The following is a 23033-nucleotide window of genomic DNA, read 5'->3' as shown; positions in this document are numbered from 1 at the left end:
GGAAGTGAATGCCATCATTTATCGTCTGATTTCTTTCAATTTTGGTGCACATTAAGAACCATCTCTCCATCATACATTCCCAAGTTTCAATAAGACAGCCCAACAAATACAGAGATGTATGTAGAGAACCTAGGATAACCCAAAAAAGTCAGTGACTTATTTCCATTGGGGTCCTTTTATGTTGTCTGTGAAATTCATTGCATTCCTATCATTATTAACCCTTTCAGGGTCCAAGGCCCAAATCTGGAGTCACGCACCAGTGTCCAAGAATTTTCAAAAAAAAAATTAATGCCACTATGTTATGATATTATTATTATTATTATTATTATTAATTATTATTATTTATTATAATGGGAAGAGCCAAACCCATAGGATTATACAGCGCTTATGGAGGGGAGGGGATGGAAGGCATTCAGGCTTAATTCAGGGAACTGGAGCACAGAACCAATTCCCTACATCAAGAGTCCCTCACCAGCATCAAGGAACCTCACTTCAGGGGGTATGTCAAGATATAAATGAATAACCTACTTCCGAGATAATCAACGAAAATGTGTATATCATGGTTAGCCCTGTACTACACTACATTTTTGTCTAATATAAGCCCCCAAGACAAGGATAGGAGGATGGTACTTTTACCCCATATTCTATAGAGGTAACTTCATACCTCCATCAGACAGCTTGGTATTATGCCAAATATTATTCATTCTGGAGTATTTACCATGGTTTTATGCTATTTATATTGTTTATTATCTCATATTAGATCAATTGTGATAGCTAAATAAGCCATAGTTGTGTTGACATCATGAGACTCAGGAGCTCATGGCAACCGACAGTGGCTTCAAAGTCACCTTATCTTTTATGGACAATGTACTGCATAGGTGCTTTACACAATGAGAAGCATTTTTTTCATTCACTGGAACCATGGCTAGGGCTAAAAGTGAGCAGGTTATAATAATAAATGGAGAAAAACAAACTGAAATGACTCGTGCAGCAAGTAGCGCCACCAAACAGTAGCAGCAAGTTTGTGTGGTGACCCCGGAAATTTGAAATTATTCTAGCTGAAATTAGTGCCGGATTATTGATGGAGCTGAATAACTGATTGCCGGATTAGTAATGGCCAACCTGTATACATAACCACCTATATAATATTAGAGATTCCAGATAACATATATTCTTCAGTTATTATAAAACAATTATTCACTTATAACATGTTTAACTGACAATGCAAGTGTAATTCAAGAATAAGAATTTGTACATAATGACAGTAAGTTAAATAGTTCTGTATTAAACTCCACAAAAAAAATATTCCTGTGTGATTACTCTTGTACTGAATACTTCAATTATGTATCCTGTGAAGCTCCAGTAACTGACGCTTTAATAATCGATCCTTTGATTCTCATGTACTGAACACAGGTACTTCAATAGTGTATCCTGTGATACTCCTGTACTGAATACTTCAATGATGTATCCTGTGACACTCCTGTACTGAATACTTCAATAATCGATCCTTGGACACTCCTGTGCTGAACACTTCAGTAATCGATCCTTTGACAATCTTGTACTGAACACTTCAATAATTGTTCCTTTGACACTCCTGTGTTGAACACTTCAATAATCAATCCTGTAATACTCCTGTACTGAAAACCTCAACAATCTATCCTGTGATACTCCTGTACTGAACAACTTAAAACATTATATTTTGTCATGTTCTGATTCTAAGCTCCTAATTAATCTCTCAAATAGTCTTGTTCGTGTAATAAAAACCTCTGTAATCTTATATTTTGTTCCTGAACTGAACACCTTCATACCCTGAGTTATCAAGTAAAAAAATACAAACTTGCAAACTTGCTCTGACCCAACCTGGAAAAAAGTAGATAAAAATTATTAAAAATAGTAAATATACATGCACACACTCACATAAAAAATATATAGTAAATTCAAGGTTATGAAGGTTGGGGAAGTGGCCAGAAGAACTGGACACAGAGCAGAGACTTGGATGAAAGAAGCTGCAAACCTTGCTCAAATAGAAAGACCTAAATCTAAGCATAATGCCTAGCCTGTCACCATAACTCACATCAACTGAATACTATTTACAGGTAATGCTTGCCTGGTAAATCTAAGAGTGGCCTTCAGGAATCTCAACAAAGTTATTCCAGGCTCTTTATATGACATGTTGGGTCCATCCTGGAGTTTGTAGAACTGACATGGAGTCCACACTTGATAAAACGTGTTATGAAATTCTAAAGTGCAGCAGTATGCAACAAGGTATGTTCCAGAACGAAGGGACATGAGCTGAGGCAAGATTAATGACACTGGAGGACATAAGGACCAGAGGAGATAAGCTATTCGAAGTAGGCAACAGGTATTCCAGAACACAACTGGATGTTACAGACATAAATGAGCTACAGGAATATTAGGAAGTATTTCTTCAGTCTCAGAGTGGCTGTGAAGAGGAATGATCTTGATAGAGGTGGAGGCTGGCTCCATACATAGTTTCAAGAGCAGGAATGACAGGGACAAGAAGGGAGTGAATCTTCCAAGTGGCAAATTTAGATGCAGGGCCAGGTGCCTTTGTGTGTGCATACACACACACGTGCAGTTAACAAGCTCTTTCATATACAGTGCCTCTTCAAGGGGGGCTCCTTGGCGTGGTGAAGAGGCTCTTGGTCTGAGGAATTAGACCTGTCGGTCTCCTTCCTCAGACCGAACCTAATTACTCCCCAATCCCCCCTTCCCTATCCCATCCTCCCCTTTTCCATTTCCTCCTCCCCCCTCCCTTTTGCCCTTCCTCTTTTTGGCCTTTGGGATTTTTCCCACAGGCACACTAGTTCCTAGGTAGGGGAAAGGGTACCTGGGTCCATCCCATTCCGTTGAGGTTCTTAGCGGTGGCGTAGTTTGCCGTGGAATCTGGATCGCCTGGGGATGTCCCGATCCCTCTCCGGTATCCTGGAGAGTGGCTTTGGGTGTCTTTCGGGCGACGGGTGTATCTCTGGAAGCCACCTTTTGGATTCCGGGGATCGTGGCCGAAGGAGGTATGCTTTGTGGCGGATATCCGGCCGCCCTCTCTTTTGTCCACCGAGGTAGCTTGGCAGATGTGAGGTTGCTATCCCGGATTGCTGGTTTACTGGCATGATGGGTAGGGCATGGCACGCGTTCCATGCTGCATCTACACTACTTGCGGTGCTGAGGTCCTCTTGGACGAGGAGGGAGATTTCTGGCCCTTTCATTCCTCCTAGGAACTATCCCTTCCCGGTCCCCCCCTTTTTTTATTCTTTTTTTCTTTCTTCTTTTTTCTTAAAAACAAAAAAGAAAGAAGTAACCTAACCATGGAGAACCCAATCCATGAACCTGGTACCCCCGGGCCCCTTCTTGATACCGCACCCCGTTCTGACCCCGCCTCGTCTTTGGACCACTCTTTGGACACTCCTCATGCCTCTGCACCTCTTGCCGGTGCTGTTTCCTCACCCGCTTCAGGTACTGAGGTCTCGACTGACTCCTTTGATTTACCTGACCTCCGCTCTCCTTTGACTATGCTTCCAGCCTCTCCCTCTACGGTGCGGCAATTTTCAAATCACCGGCCCATTCCACGTCAGACCAACTCTGGTCCCAACCCTAAACGCCAACGACAATTACCTGCTGATGATACTTCTCCACCTTCTCGTTCTTCTCAGAAAAGATCGACACATCTTGCACTCCCTTTCCAAGCTCAGTTTCAGACTGCACAATGGACTAAATTCTTCACTTTACGACCGACTTCCTCTACCGCCTATCTTTCCGACCACAGTATTGGCAAGGCACTCCTACGCCATGTTGGTAAAGATATTTCTTTTCATGCTCTTAAGAGCGGTACGCACATCATCACGGTACAGAATGCTACCCAAGCTCATGATCTTTCTCTTCTTTCCCATATAGATACTGTTCCTGTCACTACTGAAAAACATCATTCCCTCAATTCTTGTAGTGGTACCGTCATTCTGCCCCATACCATAGTTCAACAAAATTTCCAGACATGTGGCAATGACATTCTTGAACAGCTTGAACTCCAAGATCTCCCAATCCTCAAGGTAGACACTTATGTTCTTCCTGCCCATGGGCGGAGACGATACCCTAGCAATGTGGCTCATTTAACTTTTGACAGCCGTGAACTCCCATCCTCAGTTTATGTAGCAGGACATCGGTTACAAGTTCGAAAGGTGATCCCTACACAGCAACAGTGTAGAAATTGCTGGCGATTTGGCCATCCAGCGAAATATTGCAGATCCATAGCCGAATGCCCAGTCAGTGGTGTCGATGACCATTCTAATACGTCTTGCAATCGACCTCCCTCTTGCCTTAATTGTCATGAAGCTCACCCTTCGTACTCTCACCGTTGCCAAGTCTACTTAAATGAGCGGGAAATACGTTACCTCAAAGAGGCAGAAGGTCTCCCTTATGCCATGGCAGTTTCTCATCTCCGCATCCAAGGGAGACTACCTCGTGTTTCTTATTCCCGTGTTTCAAAACGTCCCCCCACTTCTGGGGTCCCATCTTCTGCAACCTCCTCTGTGGTTACCTCTCCCACAGTCACGCCTGTATCTAATTCTTTTGCTGTCCTAGGCTCAGACGTCCCTACTTCAACGCCTCAGCCTGTTCTCGCTTCTTGGTGTTCTCCCTCACAAGCCTCAGTATCGACGAGACCTCGTACGACACCTCCCCCCAATCGTCCCTCTACTTCTCAGAAGTCAAAAAAAGGTCCTTTAACCCCTCCTTCCCTTCTTCCACCTCCTCATTTTACCTTCCCTGTCTCTGTACTGGGTTCTTCCCCTCTCACTGGCTCTGTTACAAGTGTAGAGGTTCACCCTCCTCCTCGTACTATACCTACCTTCCCTGTTCCCTCCCAAGTTTCTTCCTCTTCTGCCACCTCCCAGGTTTCTGCCTCTTCTGTCCCCTTCCACGCTTCTTCTCCAGTTCCCTCCACCCTTTCGCCCCCCCCTACCTTGGTACAGTCCATTACAGTTCCAATCTTTACTCATCCTCCCCCTACCATCTCCAATATTGTCTCCCATACGACGTCTCTGAATTCCGAAACACTTAAAGCAATCTCTGAATACATGTATATTGCAGAGACCAAACCATCAATGGACACTGATCCACCCTCTGTTCATTCTCTCTCCTCTCCTCCATCTGCGCAACTCCCTTCTTCACAGCGCACCATTCCTTCGCTGCTTGAACGTTTTCCGCTGCCTCTGCATGTGGACTTTTGTAACCCCTCTAGTCCGTAGGAACCCTTACCTGCGGATTTCAAGTATCTTTATCATTGCCAATCATGGCCTATTTACAGTGGAATATACGCGGCCTCAGGGGTAATCGGGGTGAGCTTCAGATGTTACTCTCCCAGTTTTCCCCTGTTGGTATTTGCTTACAGGAACCAAAATTACACACTGCTGTTATCTCTCCCATCTCAGGCTATAATTTATTGTATTCTTCAGATCCATTTCCTGATGGGACCTTTAATGAAAGTGCCCTTCTTCTACGCACTGATATTCCGTACCATCAGCTATTTGTTCGTACTTCACTGCATTACACAGCAGCCCGTATCCACTTGCATAGGTGGTATACGCTCTGTTCTTTATATCTCTCTCCTTCTCGGGCATTATCTATTCCGGATATTGCCTTGTTTCGTCATTACCACCGCCGATTCTGTTACTTGGCGATTTTAATGCCCGTCATTTCCTCTGGGAGGGGGTCTCACTGTGATTCCCGTGGCATTCAGTTACGAGGCTTTTCTTGCCACCCACCCCCTCCATGTTTTAAATACAGGTACTCGCACCCATTTTGATCCTCGGACTCACACTCTCTCTTGCATTGATCTCTCAGTCTGCTCTTCCTCCGCCGCATTAGACTTCACCTGGTCTGTTCTCCCGGATTTACATGACAGCGATCATTTCCCAATCATTCTTTCTTCCCCTTCATATTCACCACCTCTTCGTAACCCACGCTGGCAATTTGATCAGGCAAATTGGAACCTTTACTCACAAGTAACTGTTTTTAGTGAGGTTCCTTCTTCGTCCTCCATTGATGAACTTTTACACTTCTTCTCGTCCTCCGTTTTAACCGCAGCTTCTCATTCTATACCCCAAACTTCGGGCAGGCATTCTCAGAAATGCGTGCCTTAGTCTCCTGCTTGTGCTCGTGCAGTACATTTGAAACGCACTTCATGGGGCAGGTACTGGTACAACAGAACCACGGAGAGACTTCTTGATTTTAAGCAGAAGCGTGCCATCGCTCTCCGTGTCATCCGTGATGCTAAATGCACTTGCTGGCGAGATTATGTCTCCACTATCACCTCTGCTTCCTCTATGAGTGCAGTCTGGAAAAAGTACGAAAACCGAGTGGTAAATATTCTCCTGACCCGGCTCCTGTTCTGCGGGTTGCCGGTGTTGATATAGCAAACCCACTAGATGTTGCCAATGAAATTGGCAATCATCTGGTCCGTATTTCTCAGGGGTTCCATCTATGCCCCTCATTTCTTTCCTCAAAGTCTGCCAGAGAGTTAGCACCCTTGGACTTTTCTTCTCTCAGAGAAGAACAGTATAATGTGCCTTTTACACTTCAAGAACTGGAGGCAACACTCTCAGCTTGCAGATCATCGGCAGCTGGGCCCGACGACATTCATATTCGTATGCTACAACATTTACATCAGTCAGCCCTTGCAGTCCTATTATGCCTTTTCAATCTTATTTGGTCACAAGGAGTTCTTCCACAGCTGTGGAAATCTGGCATTGTTCTTCCTTTCCGCAAACCAGGCACTACGGGACATGAAGCCTCCCACTATCGTCCCATTGCTCTTACCAGTGCAGTTTGCAAAGTGAGGGAAAGCCTGGTAAATAGACGTTTAGTGTGGTATTTAGAGACACACGACAGTCTCTCCACTCGTCAATATGGCTTTCGTAAGGGACGTTCTACCATAGACCCCTTGCTACGCTTGGATACGTATGTTCGTAATGCCTTTGTGAATAACCACTCAGTTATTGCCATATTTTTTGACCTTGAGAAGGCATATGACACAACTTGGAGGTATAATATTTTGGCCCAAGCCCACTCCTTAGGCCTCCGAGGTAATCTACCATCCTTCCTTAAGAACTTTTTAACTGATAGACATTTCCGTGTTCGGGTTAATAATGTGCTCTCCCCGGACTTTATCCAAGCTGAAGGTGTCCCCCAGGGATGTGTTCTGAGCACAACACTTTTTCTAGTTGCTATTAATGATTTGGCCTCTAGTCTTCCATCAAATATTTGGTCATCACTCTATGTTGATGACTTCGCTATTGCCTGTGCAGGCGCTGACTGTCACCTCATTACAGTTTCTCTCCAGCATGCGGTCTACAGTGTTTTCAATTGGGCCACCACACATGGGTTTAAATTTTCCAGCACTAAAACCCACCAAATTACTTTCACTAGACGCTCTGTCATCTCCGATCATCCTTTCTACCTCTATGGCTCCCGTATCCCTGAACGTGATACAGTCAAGTTTCTGGGCCTCCTCTTTGACCGTAGGTTATCCTGGAAACCTCACATTACCTCTCTGAAGGCAACTTGTCACAGCCGGCTGAACCTTCTTAAAATCCTTGCTCATCTTTCATGGGGAGCTGATCGTCGAACCCTCCTTCGCCTACATTCCACCCTCATTTTATCGAAACTTGATTATGGTGACCAGATCTATTCAGCGGCATCTCCTGCTACTCTCTCTAGTCTTAACCCCATTCATCACCAAGGATTACGTTTATGCCTTGGTGCTTTTCGCTCTTCCCCTGTTGAGAGCCTCTATGCAGAAGCGAACGTTCCATCCTTATCCGATCGCCGTGATGCCCATTGCCTTCGCTACTATGTACGCTCTCATGATCTCCGCAATCCTTCCATTTATAGAATGGTCACTGATATTAGTAGACATTCTTTATTTGTTCGCCGCCCCTGTTTACTCCGTTCCTTCTCTCTTCGCCTTCATTCGCTCTTGTCTTCTCTTCAATTACCACCTTTCTATGTTCATGTAGCATCTCACTTTTCCCTACCCCCCTGGGAAGTTCCAGCTGTTCGAGTCTGTTCTTTCTCTCTCCCTTGCTCAAAAGCCCAACTGTCTATGGTCGCTTCCCGCTCTCTTTTTCTTGACCACTTCCACTCTCATTCTCATGCCATTGCTGTGTACACAGATGGCTCTAAGTCTTCTGACGGCGTAGGATTCGCAGCAGTGTTTCCGGACAGAGTCGTATGAGGGCATTTACTATCTTCGGCTAGTATTTTTACTGCTGAATTGTATGCCATCCTTGCAGCACTTATCCGTATTGCATCTACGCCTGTGTCATCATTTGTTGTTGTCTCAGACTCCCTTAGTGCTTTACAGGCTATACAGAAATTTGATACACCTCACCCCTTAGTCCTCCGTATCCAACTTTGGCTACGCCGCATCTTTACCAAGCATAAAGATATTGTTTTTTGTTGGGTCCCTGGTCATGTTGATGTACAGGGCAATGAACAGCCAGACACTGCTGCGCGGTCAGCAGTACATGACCTACCAGTTTCATATAGAGGTATTCCATTTACGGACTGTTTTGCTGCAATATCTTCCCACCTTCACACCCGCTGGCAACAACATTGGTCTACTATGCTCGGTAACAAACTTCAATCTATTAAACCGAGTATAGGTTACTGGCCGTCTTCTTATCACCGTCTTATATTCTTATCACCGTCTTCGCATTGGCCATACTCGTCTTACTCATGGATATCTCATGGAGAGGCGCCCTGCTCCTCTCTGTGAGAATTGCCAGGCTCCATTATCAGTCAGTCACATTCTGTTGGACTGCCCACTTTATCAACTAGCACACAGAATTTACCTCCGTCGTCGTCTTCGCTCCGCTGCTCTCTCTTTACCTTCCCTTCTCGCTGATGGACTCACCTTTCATCCGGACTGTCTCATTGACGTTTGACAACAACTGACTTACTTCACAAATTCTGATACCTTCAGCCCTTTCTACCTCAATCTCTTGCTACCCTCTACCCCCGTACTATCCCCTGCCCCGCTCTTTTCTGTAACCTACTGATCATCCCTCCTCCCTTCTGCCGCCCAATACCCTCGCTTCCTTCCCTACCCTACAGCGCTGTATAGCCCTTGTGGCTTAGCGCTTCTTTTTGATTATAATAATAATAATTCATATACCTTGACTTATGAGTTTAACCCGTTCCATGACCTAACTCGTAACTCAATTTGCTCGTACATACAGTAGACTATTGTTTAACACGGTTTTGTCTCGCACGCTTTGGTTATAGCATGACTGAAGAATTGCGGCATATTTTTGTTTAACACTTCATAAAATTAGTGTAACATGGTTGGGGGAGGGGAAAAAATTTTGAGTGCACAGTTGCCCGCCGGGCGGGATGGTCTGTCGGTTGCACCATTGAGTCAATGGGGGAGACCTACCATCATCCCTTGCCACCCTCAGCCACCCACACCACCCTCCCAGCCTTCAGTTTAGTTCATACGTTTCTAGGACGGCACTCGGGAAGCTCACTGTGTTTCTTTACGTATTGACTTGACTGAATAACTTACTGACTTGACTGAATGACTTACTGACTTTACTGAATAACTCAATGAAAACTTGTTGCTTGAGTGGATCAAACAAAAAACAAAGGTGCACCACTTAATTTCATCTTAATTAGGGAAAAGGCCTTACAGTTGTTTAAAGCAGTGTGTGATAAGGAAGGAATGCCTGAAAAAGAGTGTATGTTTAGCACAGGCTGTTAAACGCATTGCGCATAACATTTTCTGTAATAGTTATGGTCACTTTTTTTTTTTATCCCTCCCCGCCCTCCAACCTTCAATACCTCTCGATAATGTCAGTTTTTTATTAATTTGGGCGTCTTGATCATGCTTCTATGTTATGTTATACCTAATATTTTTCTGGAATAAATATGATAGGTAGATAACTTATTGATAGTAATAGTATTACTATACAATATTTTATAGTGCCGTGACCTCACACCTCCACACACCATGGTGGTCCATGAGTAACTGTGAGACACTGCTCGTGTCTCACAGTTACTCATAGCCTCACCCACCCTTCAATACCTCACTATATGTCAGTTTTTATGTGTTTTTATCATGCTTCTACATTATGTTATACCTAATATTATTCTGGAATAAATATGATAGGTAGATAACCTTTATTGATAGTAATAGTATTATTATACAATACTTTGTATAATAATACTATTACTTTGTATAATAATACTATTACTTGAGGTCACACATCCACACGTCACGGTGATCCATGAGTTACTGAGAGACACTGCTTGTGCCTTCTCCCTCTCATAGCCCCGCATACCCTTCAAAACCTCTCTATATGTCAGTTTTAATTTGTGCATCTTGATCATGCTTCTACGTTATTTATGTTATACCTAATATTATTCTATAATAAATATGATAGGTAGATATTATTTATTGATAGTAATAGTATAATTATGCAATAACAAATCTAGAAGCAGTGCTTTGAAATAGCCTAGACCAGCTGACGATGCCTCACCATCAGCTGTATAATGTATTGGAGGGTAAAAGAGCCCAAAGATCTATTACAGAATTTATGTACACTCCCATACAACCATCAACTTTAGTACCAGAACCTCTACCATCCACTTCTGCCAACAACCAACAACTATCCACCTCAGCCCAGTAGGGCCACACCATGCATATCAACTCTCTTCACAATCATCCACAAACACCATCACCCACAATTTAAGGTAAGAAATACTATTATTTCTATTGCATTTGTAGTCTTAAGCAGTAATATATCACAACAATGAACTACAATTACATATGCACTTTTATTTTTGTAAGATCTGTTGCTCTAAAAAAAAGTTGTTTGGGTTTTTGGGGGCTCCAAGGAATGTAACCCTATTTTTCCCATAAGTTCTTCAGTTTGTCTAACGCAGTGTTTTCAGGAATGTAACTACCGTGTTAACCCGTAAACGATCCAAGCAGATCTACGTTCACATGTGTAGTGCTACAAAAGTAGATCTACTTTTTTTTACATATTTTCAAATATAACAAAAAAAAAAAAAGATAGATCAAAGTTTGTTTACACATTTTCAAATGTAAAAAGCAAAAAGAAGATCTACTTTTTTACATACTTTCAAATGTTGAAAAAACGTATACAGTGGACCCCCGATTAACGATATTTTTTCATTCCAGAAGTATGTTCAGGTGCCAGTACTGACCGAATTTGTTCCCATAAGGAATATTGTGAAGTAGATTAGTCCATTTCAGACCCCCAAACATACACGTACAAACGCACTTATATAAATACACTTACATAATTGGTCACATTAGGAGGTGATCGTTAAGCGGGGGTTCACTGTATATACGTTTGGGCCGTTTATGGGTTAAACGACGGTCTACTGTATATCAAATAAATTTTCCTCATTTAAATTAATTGAAATGCCATTAATCCATTCCAGTGGAATTCCTGCTCTCTGGAGGCAGGACAGAATACTTGAATATGATGCTAATATCAACTTTACAGCTTATTTGTCTATTAAAATTCATCTAATATGACATAAACAATATAATTAACACAAAAACATATACAGTGGAACCCTGGATTTCGGCCGTAATCCGTTCCAGAAGGTCGGCCTAAATCCAAAAAGGCCAAAAGCCTAAGTAATACAGTGGACCCTCCCTTTTCATCATTAATCCGTTCCAAAGAGTCCGACGAAATGCGAAACTGACGACAACTGAAACCATTTTCCCCCGTAAGAAATAATGTAAATCCAATTAATCCATTTCAAACTCCCAAATGTATTAACAAAAAATTATTTTTAAGAGATGAAATACAGATTTACATACAGAAAAGAATGACAAATATATTATAAAGCACTAATCAATCAATCAATCAATCAAGTTTATTCTCTATAAGGATTACAATGTGGGGTTTACAGATTTTGGCTATTGTGTGGTTTACATGTAATAAAATACTAATTACAGAGGGGGCCACTAGGACACTTAGCATGGCTAGGCATTTTGGGCAAACTTAGATTTATTCTTAGCCCTAAATTATTACAAATTATGGAGTAGGTTGACTAAATACTAAGTGACTAAATACTAGTTTGTGAGTTTAGCAATGTGAATGCTTTTGTTTTGGCACAATACATAGTTTCTATATTGGAGTATCACAGGCAAACTTATGACTAGTTAGGAATCATTATTTTAAGATTAAGATTCGTATTTCTGTGTTTATGGTCAAATGGGTGAGTGAGTGAAAGTGTAAGTGTGAACCACCAGGTGGTTTTTATGTAGTTAGTTGACGGGGTGTATCTGGGAGATAAGATGTTTTCTAATGGTAGTTTTGAAGGTGATGAATGTGTCTGCAGTTCTAGAGTTTTTAGGTAGGGTGTTCCAGATTTTAGGGCCTTTGACATACATTGAATTTTTGTAAAGGTTTAGTCAGACACAGGGAATGTCATAGAGATGTTTGTGTCTGGTGTTAAGCCTGCGGGTCCTGTCACAACTATCAAGAAAGCGTTTTAGGTCAAGGTTAATATTGGAATTTAAGGTCCTGTAATTGTAGATTGCACAGTAGTAAGTGTGGATGTTCTGAACAGGGAGTAAGTTTAGATCTATGAAGAGTGGGGGGGTGTTTTGCCAGGGATGGGATTTAGTGATTATTCTTACTGTGGCTTTTTGTTGGGTTATTATTGGCTTTAGGTGTGTTGCTGTAGTTGATCCCCAGGCCCAAATAGCATAGGTGAGGTATGGATAAATGAGTGAATGGTACAGTGTGAGAAGGGCATTTTGTGGCACGTAGTATCTTATTTTGGAGAGGATCCCAACTGTTTTGGATACTTTTTTTGCTATGTTTTGGATATGGGTGCTGAAATTCAGGTTGTTGTCGAGGTATAGGCCTAGGAATTTGCCCTCATTATGTCTGGCAATTAGAGTGTTGTCGATCTTAATGTTAAGTTGCGCCATACCTGCTCTGCTAACAAACATAATATAGTAGGTTTTGTCAGTGTTCATAGGTAGTAGGTTGGTAGACAGCAACCACCCAGGGAAGTGCTACCGTCCTGCCAGATGACTGTGAAACAGAAACCTGTAACTGTTTTGCATGATGGTAGGATTGCTGGTTTCTTTTTCTGTCTCATAAACACGCTAGATAACAGGGATATCTTGCTACTCCTACTTACACTTCACAGACACGCACATGCACATATATATATACATACATCTAGGTTTTTTCTCCTTTTTCTAAATAGCTCTTGTTCCTCTTTATTTCTTCTATTGTCCATGGGGAAGTGGAAAAGAATCTTTTCTCCGTAAGCCATGCGTGTCGTATGAGGCGACTAAAATGCTGGGAGCAATGGGCTAGTAACCCCTTCTCCTGTAGACATTTACTAAAAAAGAGAAGAAGAAAAACTTTATAAAACTGGGATGCTTGAATGTGCATGGATGTAGTGCGGATGACAAGAAACAGATGATTGCTGATGTTATGAATGAAAAGAAGTTGGATGTCCTGGCCCTAAGCGAAACAAAGAAGAAGGGGGTAGGGGAGTTTCGGTTGGGGGAAATAAATGGGATTAAATCTGGAGTATCTGAGAGAGTTAGAGCAAAGGAAGGGGTAGCAGTAATGTTGAAGGATCAGTTATGGAAGGAGAAAAGAGAATATGAATGTGTAAATTCAAGAATTATGTGGATTAAAGTAAAGGTTGGATGCGAAAAGTGGGTCATAATAAGTGTGTATGCACCTGGAGAAGAGAGGAATGCAGAGGAGAGAGAGAGATTTTGGGAGATGTTAAGTGAATGTATAGGAGCCTTTCAACCAAGTGAGAGAGTAATTGTGGTAGGGGACCTGAATGCTAAAGTAGGAGAAACTTTTAGAGAGGGTGTGGTAGGTAAGTTTGGAGTGCCAGGTGTAAATGATAATGGGAGCCCTTTGATTGAACTTTGTATAGAAAGGGGTTTAGTTATAGGTAATACATATTTTAAGAAAAAGAGAATAAATAAGTATACAAGATATGATGTAGGGCAAAATGACAGTAGTTTGTTGGATTATGTATTGGTAGATAAAAGACTGTTGAGTAGACTTCAGGATGTACATGTCCTTTTTCTATTGCTTAATTGCTTAACTTACTTGCTACACTGTTAATGCTACACTTCATCGCTGAACTTAACTGATACAATTTGTTTTGTTTTATCACTGAACTTAACTGCTGCTTTAGTATCATCCATGTCGTAGATGTACTACACTGGTATTGCCTCCCTAAGTCCACAACTCATACACCTTGCTTATGTTTATCTGTGATTTCATGATTTAATTCAATAGACATCATCCTCTTTTTCTTCTCAGCACTGTCCTTTGCACTTATTTTCTTAGGACCCATGGTTAGAAAAAAAAAATTTGGCCAAATTACTGTAGAAAAATGCAAACAAGCACGAGAGAAATCCTCCCACAGCAAGGTAATCTGGTGCATTGCCTACCGGATGTTTTGGCATTCATTGTGCCACCTAGTGGCAGCATTCCGAAGTAATTCTTTATTATTATTATTATTAATTACAGTGGACCCTCGACCAATGTTGGCATCATCTAACGATAAAACTGCCTAATGATGCGTTTCTGCGTAAAAGTATTGGCTCGACCAACAGTGAAAAACTCGGGTAACAACATTCATCCCGAACGCGTCAGCCAACCTGAGCGCCTCAGCTGCCCTGCCTTCAGCTAGCGTCCTATTGTTTACAAGCCAGGGCAGATGGTTCCACACATATATGCGATACATTTTGTATTATTCCATTGTTTTTAGTGCTTGTAACTGCTAAATAAGCCACCAAAGAAAGCTTCCAGTGCCAACCCTGTGGTAAAAAAGGGTGAGAAATACTATCGTACCATGGTCAGCTGCTACTGCACCACCGTCAGCTGCTGCTGTACTATGGTCAGCTGCTGATAATGCTGCACTACCGTCAGCTGCTGCTGCACCACCATCAGCTGCTGGTGTACCATGGTCAGCTGCTGCTGCACCACTGTCAACTGTTGCTGCACCACCGTCAGCTGCTGCTGCACCACCGTCAGCTGTACTACTCGAAGATGTGGAGAGAGTTTTGTTGGTGTGGCTTAACGAGAAACAATTACCGAGAAACAATTAACCCCAGAGGGTTAGCCACCCAGGATAACCCAAGAAAGTCAGTGCATCATCGAGGACTGTCTAACTTATTTCCATTGGGGTCCCTAATCTTGTCCCCCAGGATGTGACCCATACCAGTCAACTAACACCCAGGTGAACAGGAAAAAATGCCTGGAACTAGTGCTCATATTGGTGAATTTAAGGCCAGCAAGGTTGGTTTGAGAGATTTCAGAATCATAGTGGCAGACAGTGTGATAAGGCATGGCGAAGTTGAAAAATTCCAACCCCCAACAAGTGTTCAATTGTGACGAAACAGGCCTGTTCTGGAAGAAAATGCCAAACAGGACCTACATTACTCAGGAGGAAAAGGCACTCCCAGGACACAAGCCTATAAAAGACTAACTCTCATGTTTTGTTGTAATGCTAGTGGAGACTGCAAAATGAAGCCTTTACTCATGCATCACTCTGAAAATCCCAGAGTGTTGAAGAAAAACAATGTCTCATCACTCATCAATACTCTTCAATAAAGGTAAGTGTCATTTTAGCATTTATTTATGTAGTTATTGTGTATGCTTCATTGTTTTCTTTGTAGGGAAATGTATATTTCATGAATTTTTTTTTTTTGTTTAATACTCTTGGTTGTCTGGAACGGATTAATTGGATTTCCATTATTTTTTTATGGTAGGACCTACTTCCACTGGGGAATCCCGCCTACCAGTGACTATACCCTCGTCTGCTACACGTCCCTATTCACCGACGCCTATATAAGCGCCAGTCTCCTTGCCTGTGCTTCAGAATCTCTACAACCACGGTGCTCTAAACACCACCTCCAAGGCTGAGGGATTGATTACCTCATCTTTTGTATATAGTTCTTCTGTTTTCTAATTATGTCCAAGAATCTGTATTGACAAAGCCACTGGATGGCAAAACGTCTACAATATAGATAACCAGATGTTGCACAAGTGTCTTTACTTCATCTTGTCAGTATTGTATACCTGTCTTACACAACTGTCTAACTTATTTCCATTGGGGTCCTTAATCTTGTCTCCCAGGATGCGACCCACACCAGTCAACTAACACACAGGTGAACAGGAAAAAATGCCTGGAACTAGTGCTCATATTGGTGAATTTAAGACCAGCAAAGGTTGGTTTGAGAGATTTAAGAATCGTAGTGGCATACAGTGTGATAAGGCCTGTTCTGGAAGAAAATGCCAAACAGGACCTACATTACTCAGGAGGAAAAGGCACTCCCAGGACGCAGTGTCTCATCAGTCATTGCTGCATCTTCAATAAAGGCAAGTGTCATTTATTCTTCATTTAGTAGAGTAGTACATGCACAATGTATATTGTGCATATACTACTCTACTATTGTGCAAGTATCCTTCTTTTTGTGTGTAGGAAAATGTATACTTAACCCTTTCAGGGTTTCTGACATACTAGTACGGCTTACGCATCAGGGTTTTTGACGTACTAGTACGTCTAAATTCTAGTGCCCTCAAATCTAGTGAGAGAAAGCTGGTAGGCCTACATATGAAATAACTGGTCTATGTGGTCAGTGTGTGCAGTATAAAAAAAATCCTGCAGCACACAGTGTGTAATGAGAAAAAAAAAAAAACTTTGACAGTGTTTTTGGTTTAAAACAGCGACTTTGCATTGTATTTTCGTATGGTATTTATGATGGTATTCTAGTTTTCCTGGTCTCATTTTATAGAATTGAAGGCGTATTACAGAAACTGAGACAATTTTGATAGGTTTTACAATGAAAAGTACCTTGAAATTGTGCTCAAAGTAGCAGAAATCTTCGATTTTTGCCAAAGTTCAAAAGTAAACAAATCATGCTAAGCGTCCTATACACATCAACTGGCAAGTCTAATATTCTTTCACAAGTGCGCTGATATTATTTATACCATTTCTACACTAATGCAGTAGTCTGCATAACAGTAAATCTATTTTTTGTGAGAATAAAAATTCAAAGTGGAAAGCATAAGAATGTAAGAGGGGCATGGGGACGTGACTAATGAACAGAGGAAATGTTATTTTAGTGCCAGGAATGTCTTTCTTGTTTATTCTGGACCCTATTTGGAAATTGGCATCTTTTGAAATCTGTGTGAAATTGGCAAAATTGCTGAATTCTGACCACTTAATTGGATAGTTGAAATTGGTAAATGGGTGGTTTCTTGTACTCATTCGATAGAAAAAATGGAGTTCTAGAAAAATAGTTATGATTTTTGTTGACTAGTACACTAGAATTGGCCGAAAATAAGGCTCAAAGTGGGCAAAATCGCCGATGCATAAACATCGTCAAGACCGCTAACTTTGCGAGAGCATAATTCCGTAAGTTTTCCATCAAATTTCATACTTTTGATGTCATTATGATCGGGAGAAGATTCTCTATCTTTTCATAAGAAAAAATAAAAAAAATTTTTTTGAAAATTTGGCGACCCTGATAACAAGTCTGGGAGAGAGCCTGTCGACCCTGAAAGGGTTAATGTAGTAAAAAAATTTTTTTTCATACTTTTGGGTGTCTTGCATGGATTAATTTGATTTCCATTATTTCTTATGGGGAAAATTAATTCAACCTACGATCATTTCGCTTTACGATGGGCTCTCAGGAACGGATTAATATCGTAGGTCAGGGGACCACTGTATTAGTATTATTTTTATTTTTATTATTATTATTATTATTATTATTATGAATTTAGGGAACTGGAGCACAGATCCAATTCCCTAGATCAAGAGCCCCTTACCAGCATCAAGGAATCTTGATGCTGGTAATTACCTACCACTGAGAGACAGTGGAACACTTCAGTTGGCCTACTGGCCTATTAGGCAACAAGTACAAGCACAGCAATTAAAATTCCCATTCATCTAAACCAAACCTTAACCCTTTCAGGGTCCAAGGCCCAAATCTGGAGTCACGCACCAGTGTCCAAGAATTTTCAATAAAAAAATTTGTTATTTTTTCTTATGAAATCGTAGAGAATCAAACAAAAAGTACTTGACGAAATTACGAATTTTGATGTGTCAGCGATATTTACGAATCGGCGATTTTGCCGACTTTGACTCCCATTTTCAATTACATTATTCCAATCAACCAAATTCTTAGCTATTTCACTAGTATTACTTCTATTCTATCAATTTCGCCAAGTCAACTGTTTCAACTACAAAATAAAGTGATCGGAAATAATTTGGCCAATTTAACACAAAGAGGTCCACAATGTAGGCATTCCTGTTCATTAGTTATGTTTGCTTTACAAATAAATTCCATTTTGATTTTTTATTCACATAATGAATTTTTATTCACACAAAAAATAGAAGATTTACTGTTTTGCATACTGTAATAATTGTATAAATATTCACCAGACCCACCAGCTGATGTGTATTAGACGTGAGAGGTCGTTTGTTTACTCTTGAATATCGGCAAAAATTTAACATTTCCGCTACTTTGAGCTCAGTTTCAAGCCATTTCCAGTGCTAAAACCAATCAAAATCATCTCTATTTCTGTAATATGTCTTCCATTCTATCAAATGAGACCAAGAAATCGCAAATATAACTATAAAAAACATACGAAAAAACACTGCAAAGTTGCTGTTTTAATCGAAAAATAATGATTTCAGTTTTTTCTCTCATTATACACAGTGTGCTGAAGGATCTGTTTTATGTGGTGCACACATACCACATAGATGTATTCTCTCATATCTAGGCCCAAATGTACCACTCACAGTTTATCAGAGTGAGCTGAGCTCATGGCGTAGATCTACGGTTTGGACACTCACCATAAAGCCGTAGATCTACAGGACGGACCCTGAGAGGGTTAAATACCGCACACTCCACTCTAACCCACACAATTTTCAACCTCCATAGAAGATCACAAACTTCCTTGCACCTTAACTTACACACAACTTACAGAACACAGGGGTACACCAACAAGGGATATACCAACAAGTGTTGGACGAAATACACACAACCAAGGCGACTGCCAAGCGACCTTGAAACCTCAAAGGCAGTGGGACCAGACAACATCTCTCCATGGGTCCTTAGAGAGGGAGCAGAGATGCTGTGTGTGCCACTAACCACAATTTTCAACACATCCATTGAAACTGGTCAACCACTTGAGGTATGGAAGAAGGCAAAAGTAGTCCCATTTTTAAGAAAGGAGACAGAAACAAGGCACTAAACTATAGACCAGTGTCACTGATGTGTATAGTATGCAAAGTCATGGAGAAGATTATCAGGAGGAAAGTGGTGGAGCACCTGGAACAGAACAGTATTATAAACGACAACCAGCACAGATTCATGGAAGGCAAATCCTGTGTTACAAACCTACTACGGAAGTAAGACATGAGAGAGAGGGGTGAGTAGATTGCATTTTCTTGAACTGCAAGAAGGCCTTTGACACAGCTCCTCACAAGAGATTAGTGCAAAAGCTAGAGGATCAGGCCAGTGTAACAGGAAGGGCACTGCAATGGATCAGAGAATACCTGACAGGAAGGCAACAACAAGTCATGGTACATGATGAGGTATCAAAGATTCACAGTGGGTGCCTGTGACAAATGGGGTTCCATAAGGGTCAGTCCTAGGACCAGTGCTATTTTTGGTATATGTGAATAACATGATGGAAGGGATAGTCAGAAGTAGCCCAGTTTGCAGATGATGTGAAGTTAATGAGGAGAATTAAATCAGATGAGGATCAGGCTGGACTACAAAGAAATCTGGACAGGATGGACACATGGTCCAGTGACTGGTTCCTCGAATTTAACCCCACCAAATGCAAAGCCATGAAGCTTGGGGAAGGACAAAGAAGACTGCAGACAGAGTAAATGTAGCATTTACTTCTTTTACAACCCCATCTATAAATATGTTAAACAACCATGGTGACATTACACATCCCTGTCTGAGACCTACTTTTACTGGGGAGTAATCTCCCTCTCTCCTACACACCCTAACCTGAGCTTCACTATCCTCGGAAAAATACTTTACAGCATTTAGTAACTGAGATAAATAATATATTTATGTAGGTTACAAAAGCTAGGGAGTAGTTAAGATTAACATGGAGTGTAGTGTGCCTGAGTAAGGATAATATACAGTGGTACCTCAGTATACATTATTATTATTATAATCAAAAAGAAGCGCTAAGCCACAAGGACTATACAGCACCTCAGTATACAGCCTCTCCTCATTTAACGATGGAGTTGGGGAGAGGGGTGGGATTAAATTATGGGGAATCAAATACAAAACGGGAGTTAACAGTTACTTTTTGCAGATGATACTATGCTTTGGGGAGATTCTAAAGAAAAGTTGCAAAGATTAGTGGTGAGTTTGGGAGGGTGTGTAAAGGTAGAAAGTTGGAAGTGAACATAGATAAGAGTAAGGTGATGAGGGTATCAAATGACTTAGATAAAGAAAAAATGGATATAACACTGGAGGGAAGGAGTATGGAAGAAGTGAATGTGTTCAGATATTTAGGAGTTGACTTGTCAGCAGATGGGTTTATGCAGGATAAAGTTAACCATAGAACTGATAAAGGAAAAAAGGTGAGTGGTGCATTGAGGTATCTGTGGAGACAAAAAATGTTATCCTTGGAGACAAAGAAGGGAATGTATGAAAGTATAATGATACCAACACTCTTATATGGATATGAAGCATTGGTTGTAAATGCTGCAGCAAGGAGGAGACTGGAGGCCGTGAAAATGTGTCTAATGGCTATGTGTGGTGTAAATATTATGCAGAGAATTCGTAATGTGGAAATTAGGTGGAGGTGTGGAGTTACTAAAAGTATTAGTCAGAGGAGTGAAGAGGGTTTGTTGAGGTGGTTTGGTCATTTAGAGAGAATGGAACGAAGTAGAATGACTTGGAGAGAATACAAATCATTAGGGGAAGGAAGGTGTGGTAGGGGCCATCCTCGAAAATGCTGGGAGGGGGTAAAGAAGGTCTTGTGGGCGAGGGGGCTTGAACTTCCAGCAAACGTGGGTGAGTGTGTTAGATAGGAGTGAATGGAGATGAATGTTTTTTTGGGGGACCTAATGAGCTGTTGGAGTGTGAGAAGGGTAATATTTTGTAAAGGGATTCAGTAAAACCAGTTAGCCAGACTTGAGCCCTGGAAATGGGAAGTACAATACATGCACTTTAAAGGAGGGAGCTGGGATATTGGCTGTTTGGAAGGATGCTTAAACTGTCATATATGAGTGCCTCTGCAGATGGTGATTATGTATGAGTGATGGTGAAAGTGTTGAATGATGAAAGTTTTTTTCTTTCTTTCTGAGTTTTTCTTTCTTTTTGGGTCACCCTGCCTCAGTGGAAAATGGCCAACTTGTTAAAAAAAAATAAATATGTCCATCCTGATTTTTAAGGTCTAGAATTAATCTGCCCAAAATGTTTTGCATAATTATGGGTGTGTTAAAAATATTTATAAAATGTAAGCCATGCATATTATAAGAGCCAACTAAAATGCTGGGAGCAAGAGGCTAGTAACCCCTTCTCCTGTATAAATTACTAAATGTACAAAGAAAAACTTTTTTTTTCTAAGTCATGCTCTTCATGTTACCTTCTAAGGGTTAACAGAGGAGCGTGGGTGTAAAAATCTCAGGGAGGGGGTAAAAATCTGGGGTAGAAGGTAGGAGGGGTAGAGGTCATCCAAGAAATGACTGGAACGGGGAAAAAAACAAAAAAGTTTTAGGAGCACTGAGTATCCAGCAGGCTTGTGTGAGCATGTTAGATAGGGGTGAATGGAAACAAATGCTTTTTAATGGGTGTGCTGTTGTGATGTGAGCAACGTAACTTTTACAAAAGAATTCATGGGAAACCAGTTAGCTGGACCTTGAGTCCAGAAAGTGGCAGGGGCATTGCCTGCACTCTGAAGGAAGGATGGGGATGTTAGTCACAGGGTAATCTGAATTGTGATACCAGCATGCTCACAGAGTCAATCACAAAGTATCTAGCTCTGAAGGGAAAGAGGGTGCACCAGATTTTTTTAAAATCTCAGATAATGATCATTTCTTTATATCACTCCTCACGAAACATTCCTTGATATCAGTGAGGGGTTCTTGATAACTTTTTTTAGCATTAATTATTTAGGTGTTTAGTATGTTAGCTAAGGAAGAGAAAAAAAAGGAAAGGACAGATATAAAAAAGGCTAAGTGGGTGATAAAACCAACTAATGGCTGACAAACGCAAACTATTTTTTTTAGCAATGTCTCTTTAAATATTATGGTATTCTAAACTGATTTATAGCCACTCATGAGTAACCTGGAGTTTACCTGGAGAGAGTTTCGGGGGTCAACGCCCCCGCGGCCCGGTCTGTGACCAGGCCTCCTGGTGGATCAGCGCCTGATCAACCAGGCTGTTGCTGCTGGCTGCATGCAAACCAACGTACGAGCCACAGCCCGGCTGATCAGGAACTGACTTTAGGACACTAGCATTTTTGAAGAAAATCCTTTGTTTTCAATTTGAGAGCTTTGTGTCAAGTCAGAAAAAAAACGGACACCCAGCTTGATGTTGTACATCACCTTAACCCTTTGAGGGTCGGTCACATACAGGTATGTCATAACAGCCAGGGTCGGTCATATACAGTGGACCCCCGGTTAACGATATTTTTTCACTCCAAAAGTATGTTCAGGTGCCAGTACTGACGTAATTTGTTCCCATAAGGAATATTGTGAAGTAGATTAGTCCATTTCAGACCCCCAAACATACACGTACAAACGCACTTACATAAATACACTTACATAATTGGTCGCATTCGGAGGTGATCGTTATGCGGGGTTCCACTGTACTAATACGCGTAAACTCTAGCGCCTTCAGATCGAGTGGGAGAAAGCTGGTAGGCCTACATGTGAGAGAATGGGTCTGTGTGGTGGTGTGCACAGTAGAAAAAAAATCGAGGCACCCACATTGC

General features: G+C 41.4%; 1 protein-coding gene across 5 annotated transcripts in view; it reads right to left on the bottom strand.

Moving 5' to 3' along the window:
• Positions 1-290: 290 nt before the first annotated feature.
• Positions 291-23033, bottom strand: part of Brms1 (breast cancer metastasis-suppressor 1-like protein) — a 95896-nt gene continuing 73153 nt past the window's right edge. For all 5 annotated transcript variants that reach the window (XR_011392902.1, XM_070092206.1, XM_070092205.1 and 2 more), the window contains one exon: positions 291-1860. Coding sequence is in view for 2 of the 5 variants with exons in the window: in XM_070092205.1 (XP_069948306.1) it covers positions 1775-1860 (86 nt within the window). In the remaining 3 variants the exon portion in view is untranslated. The remainder of the gene's footprint in view (positions 1861-23033) is intronic.

This window comes from Cherax quadricarinatus, chromosome 38 (genome assembly GCF_038502225.1).
Source record: "Cherax quadricarinatus isolate ZL_2023a chromosome 38, ASM3850222v1, whole genome shotgun sequence".
Taxonomy (NCBI): Eukaryota; Metazoa; Arthropoda; class Malacostraca; order Decapoda; family Parastacidae; genus Cherax; species Cherax quadricarinatus.
Note: the sequence above shows the minus strand (reverse complement) of the source record. Positions and strands in the feature narration are given on the sequence as shown.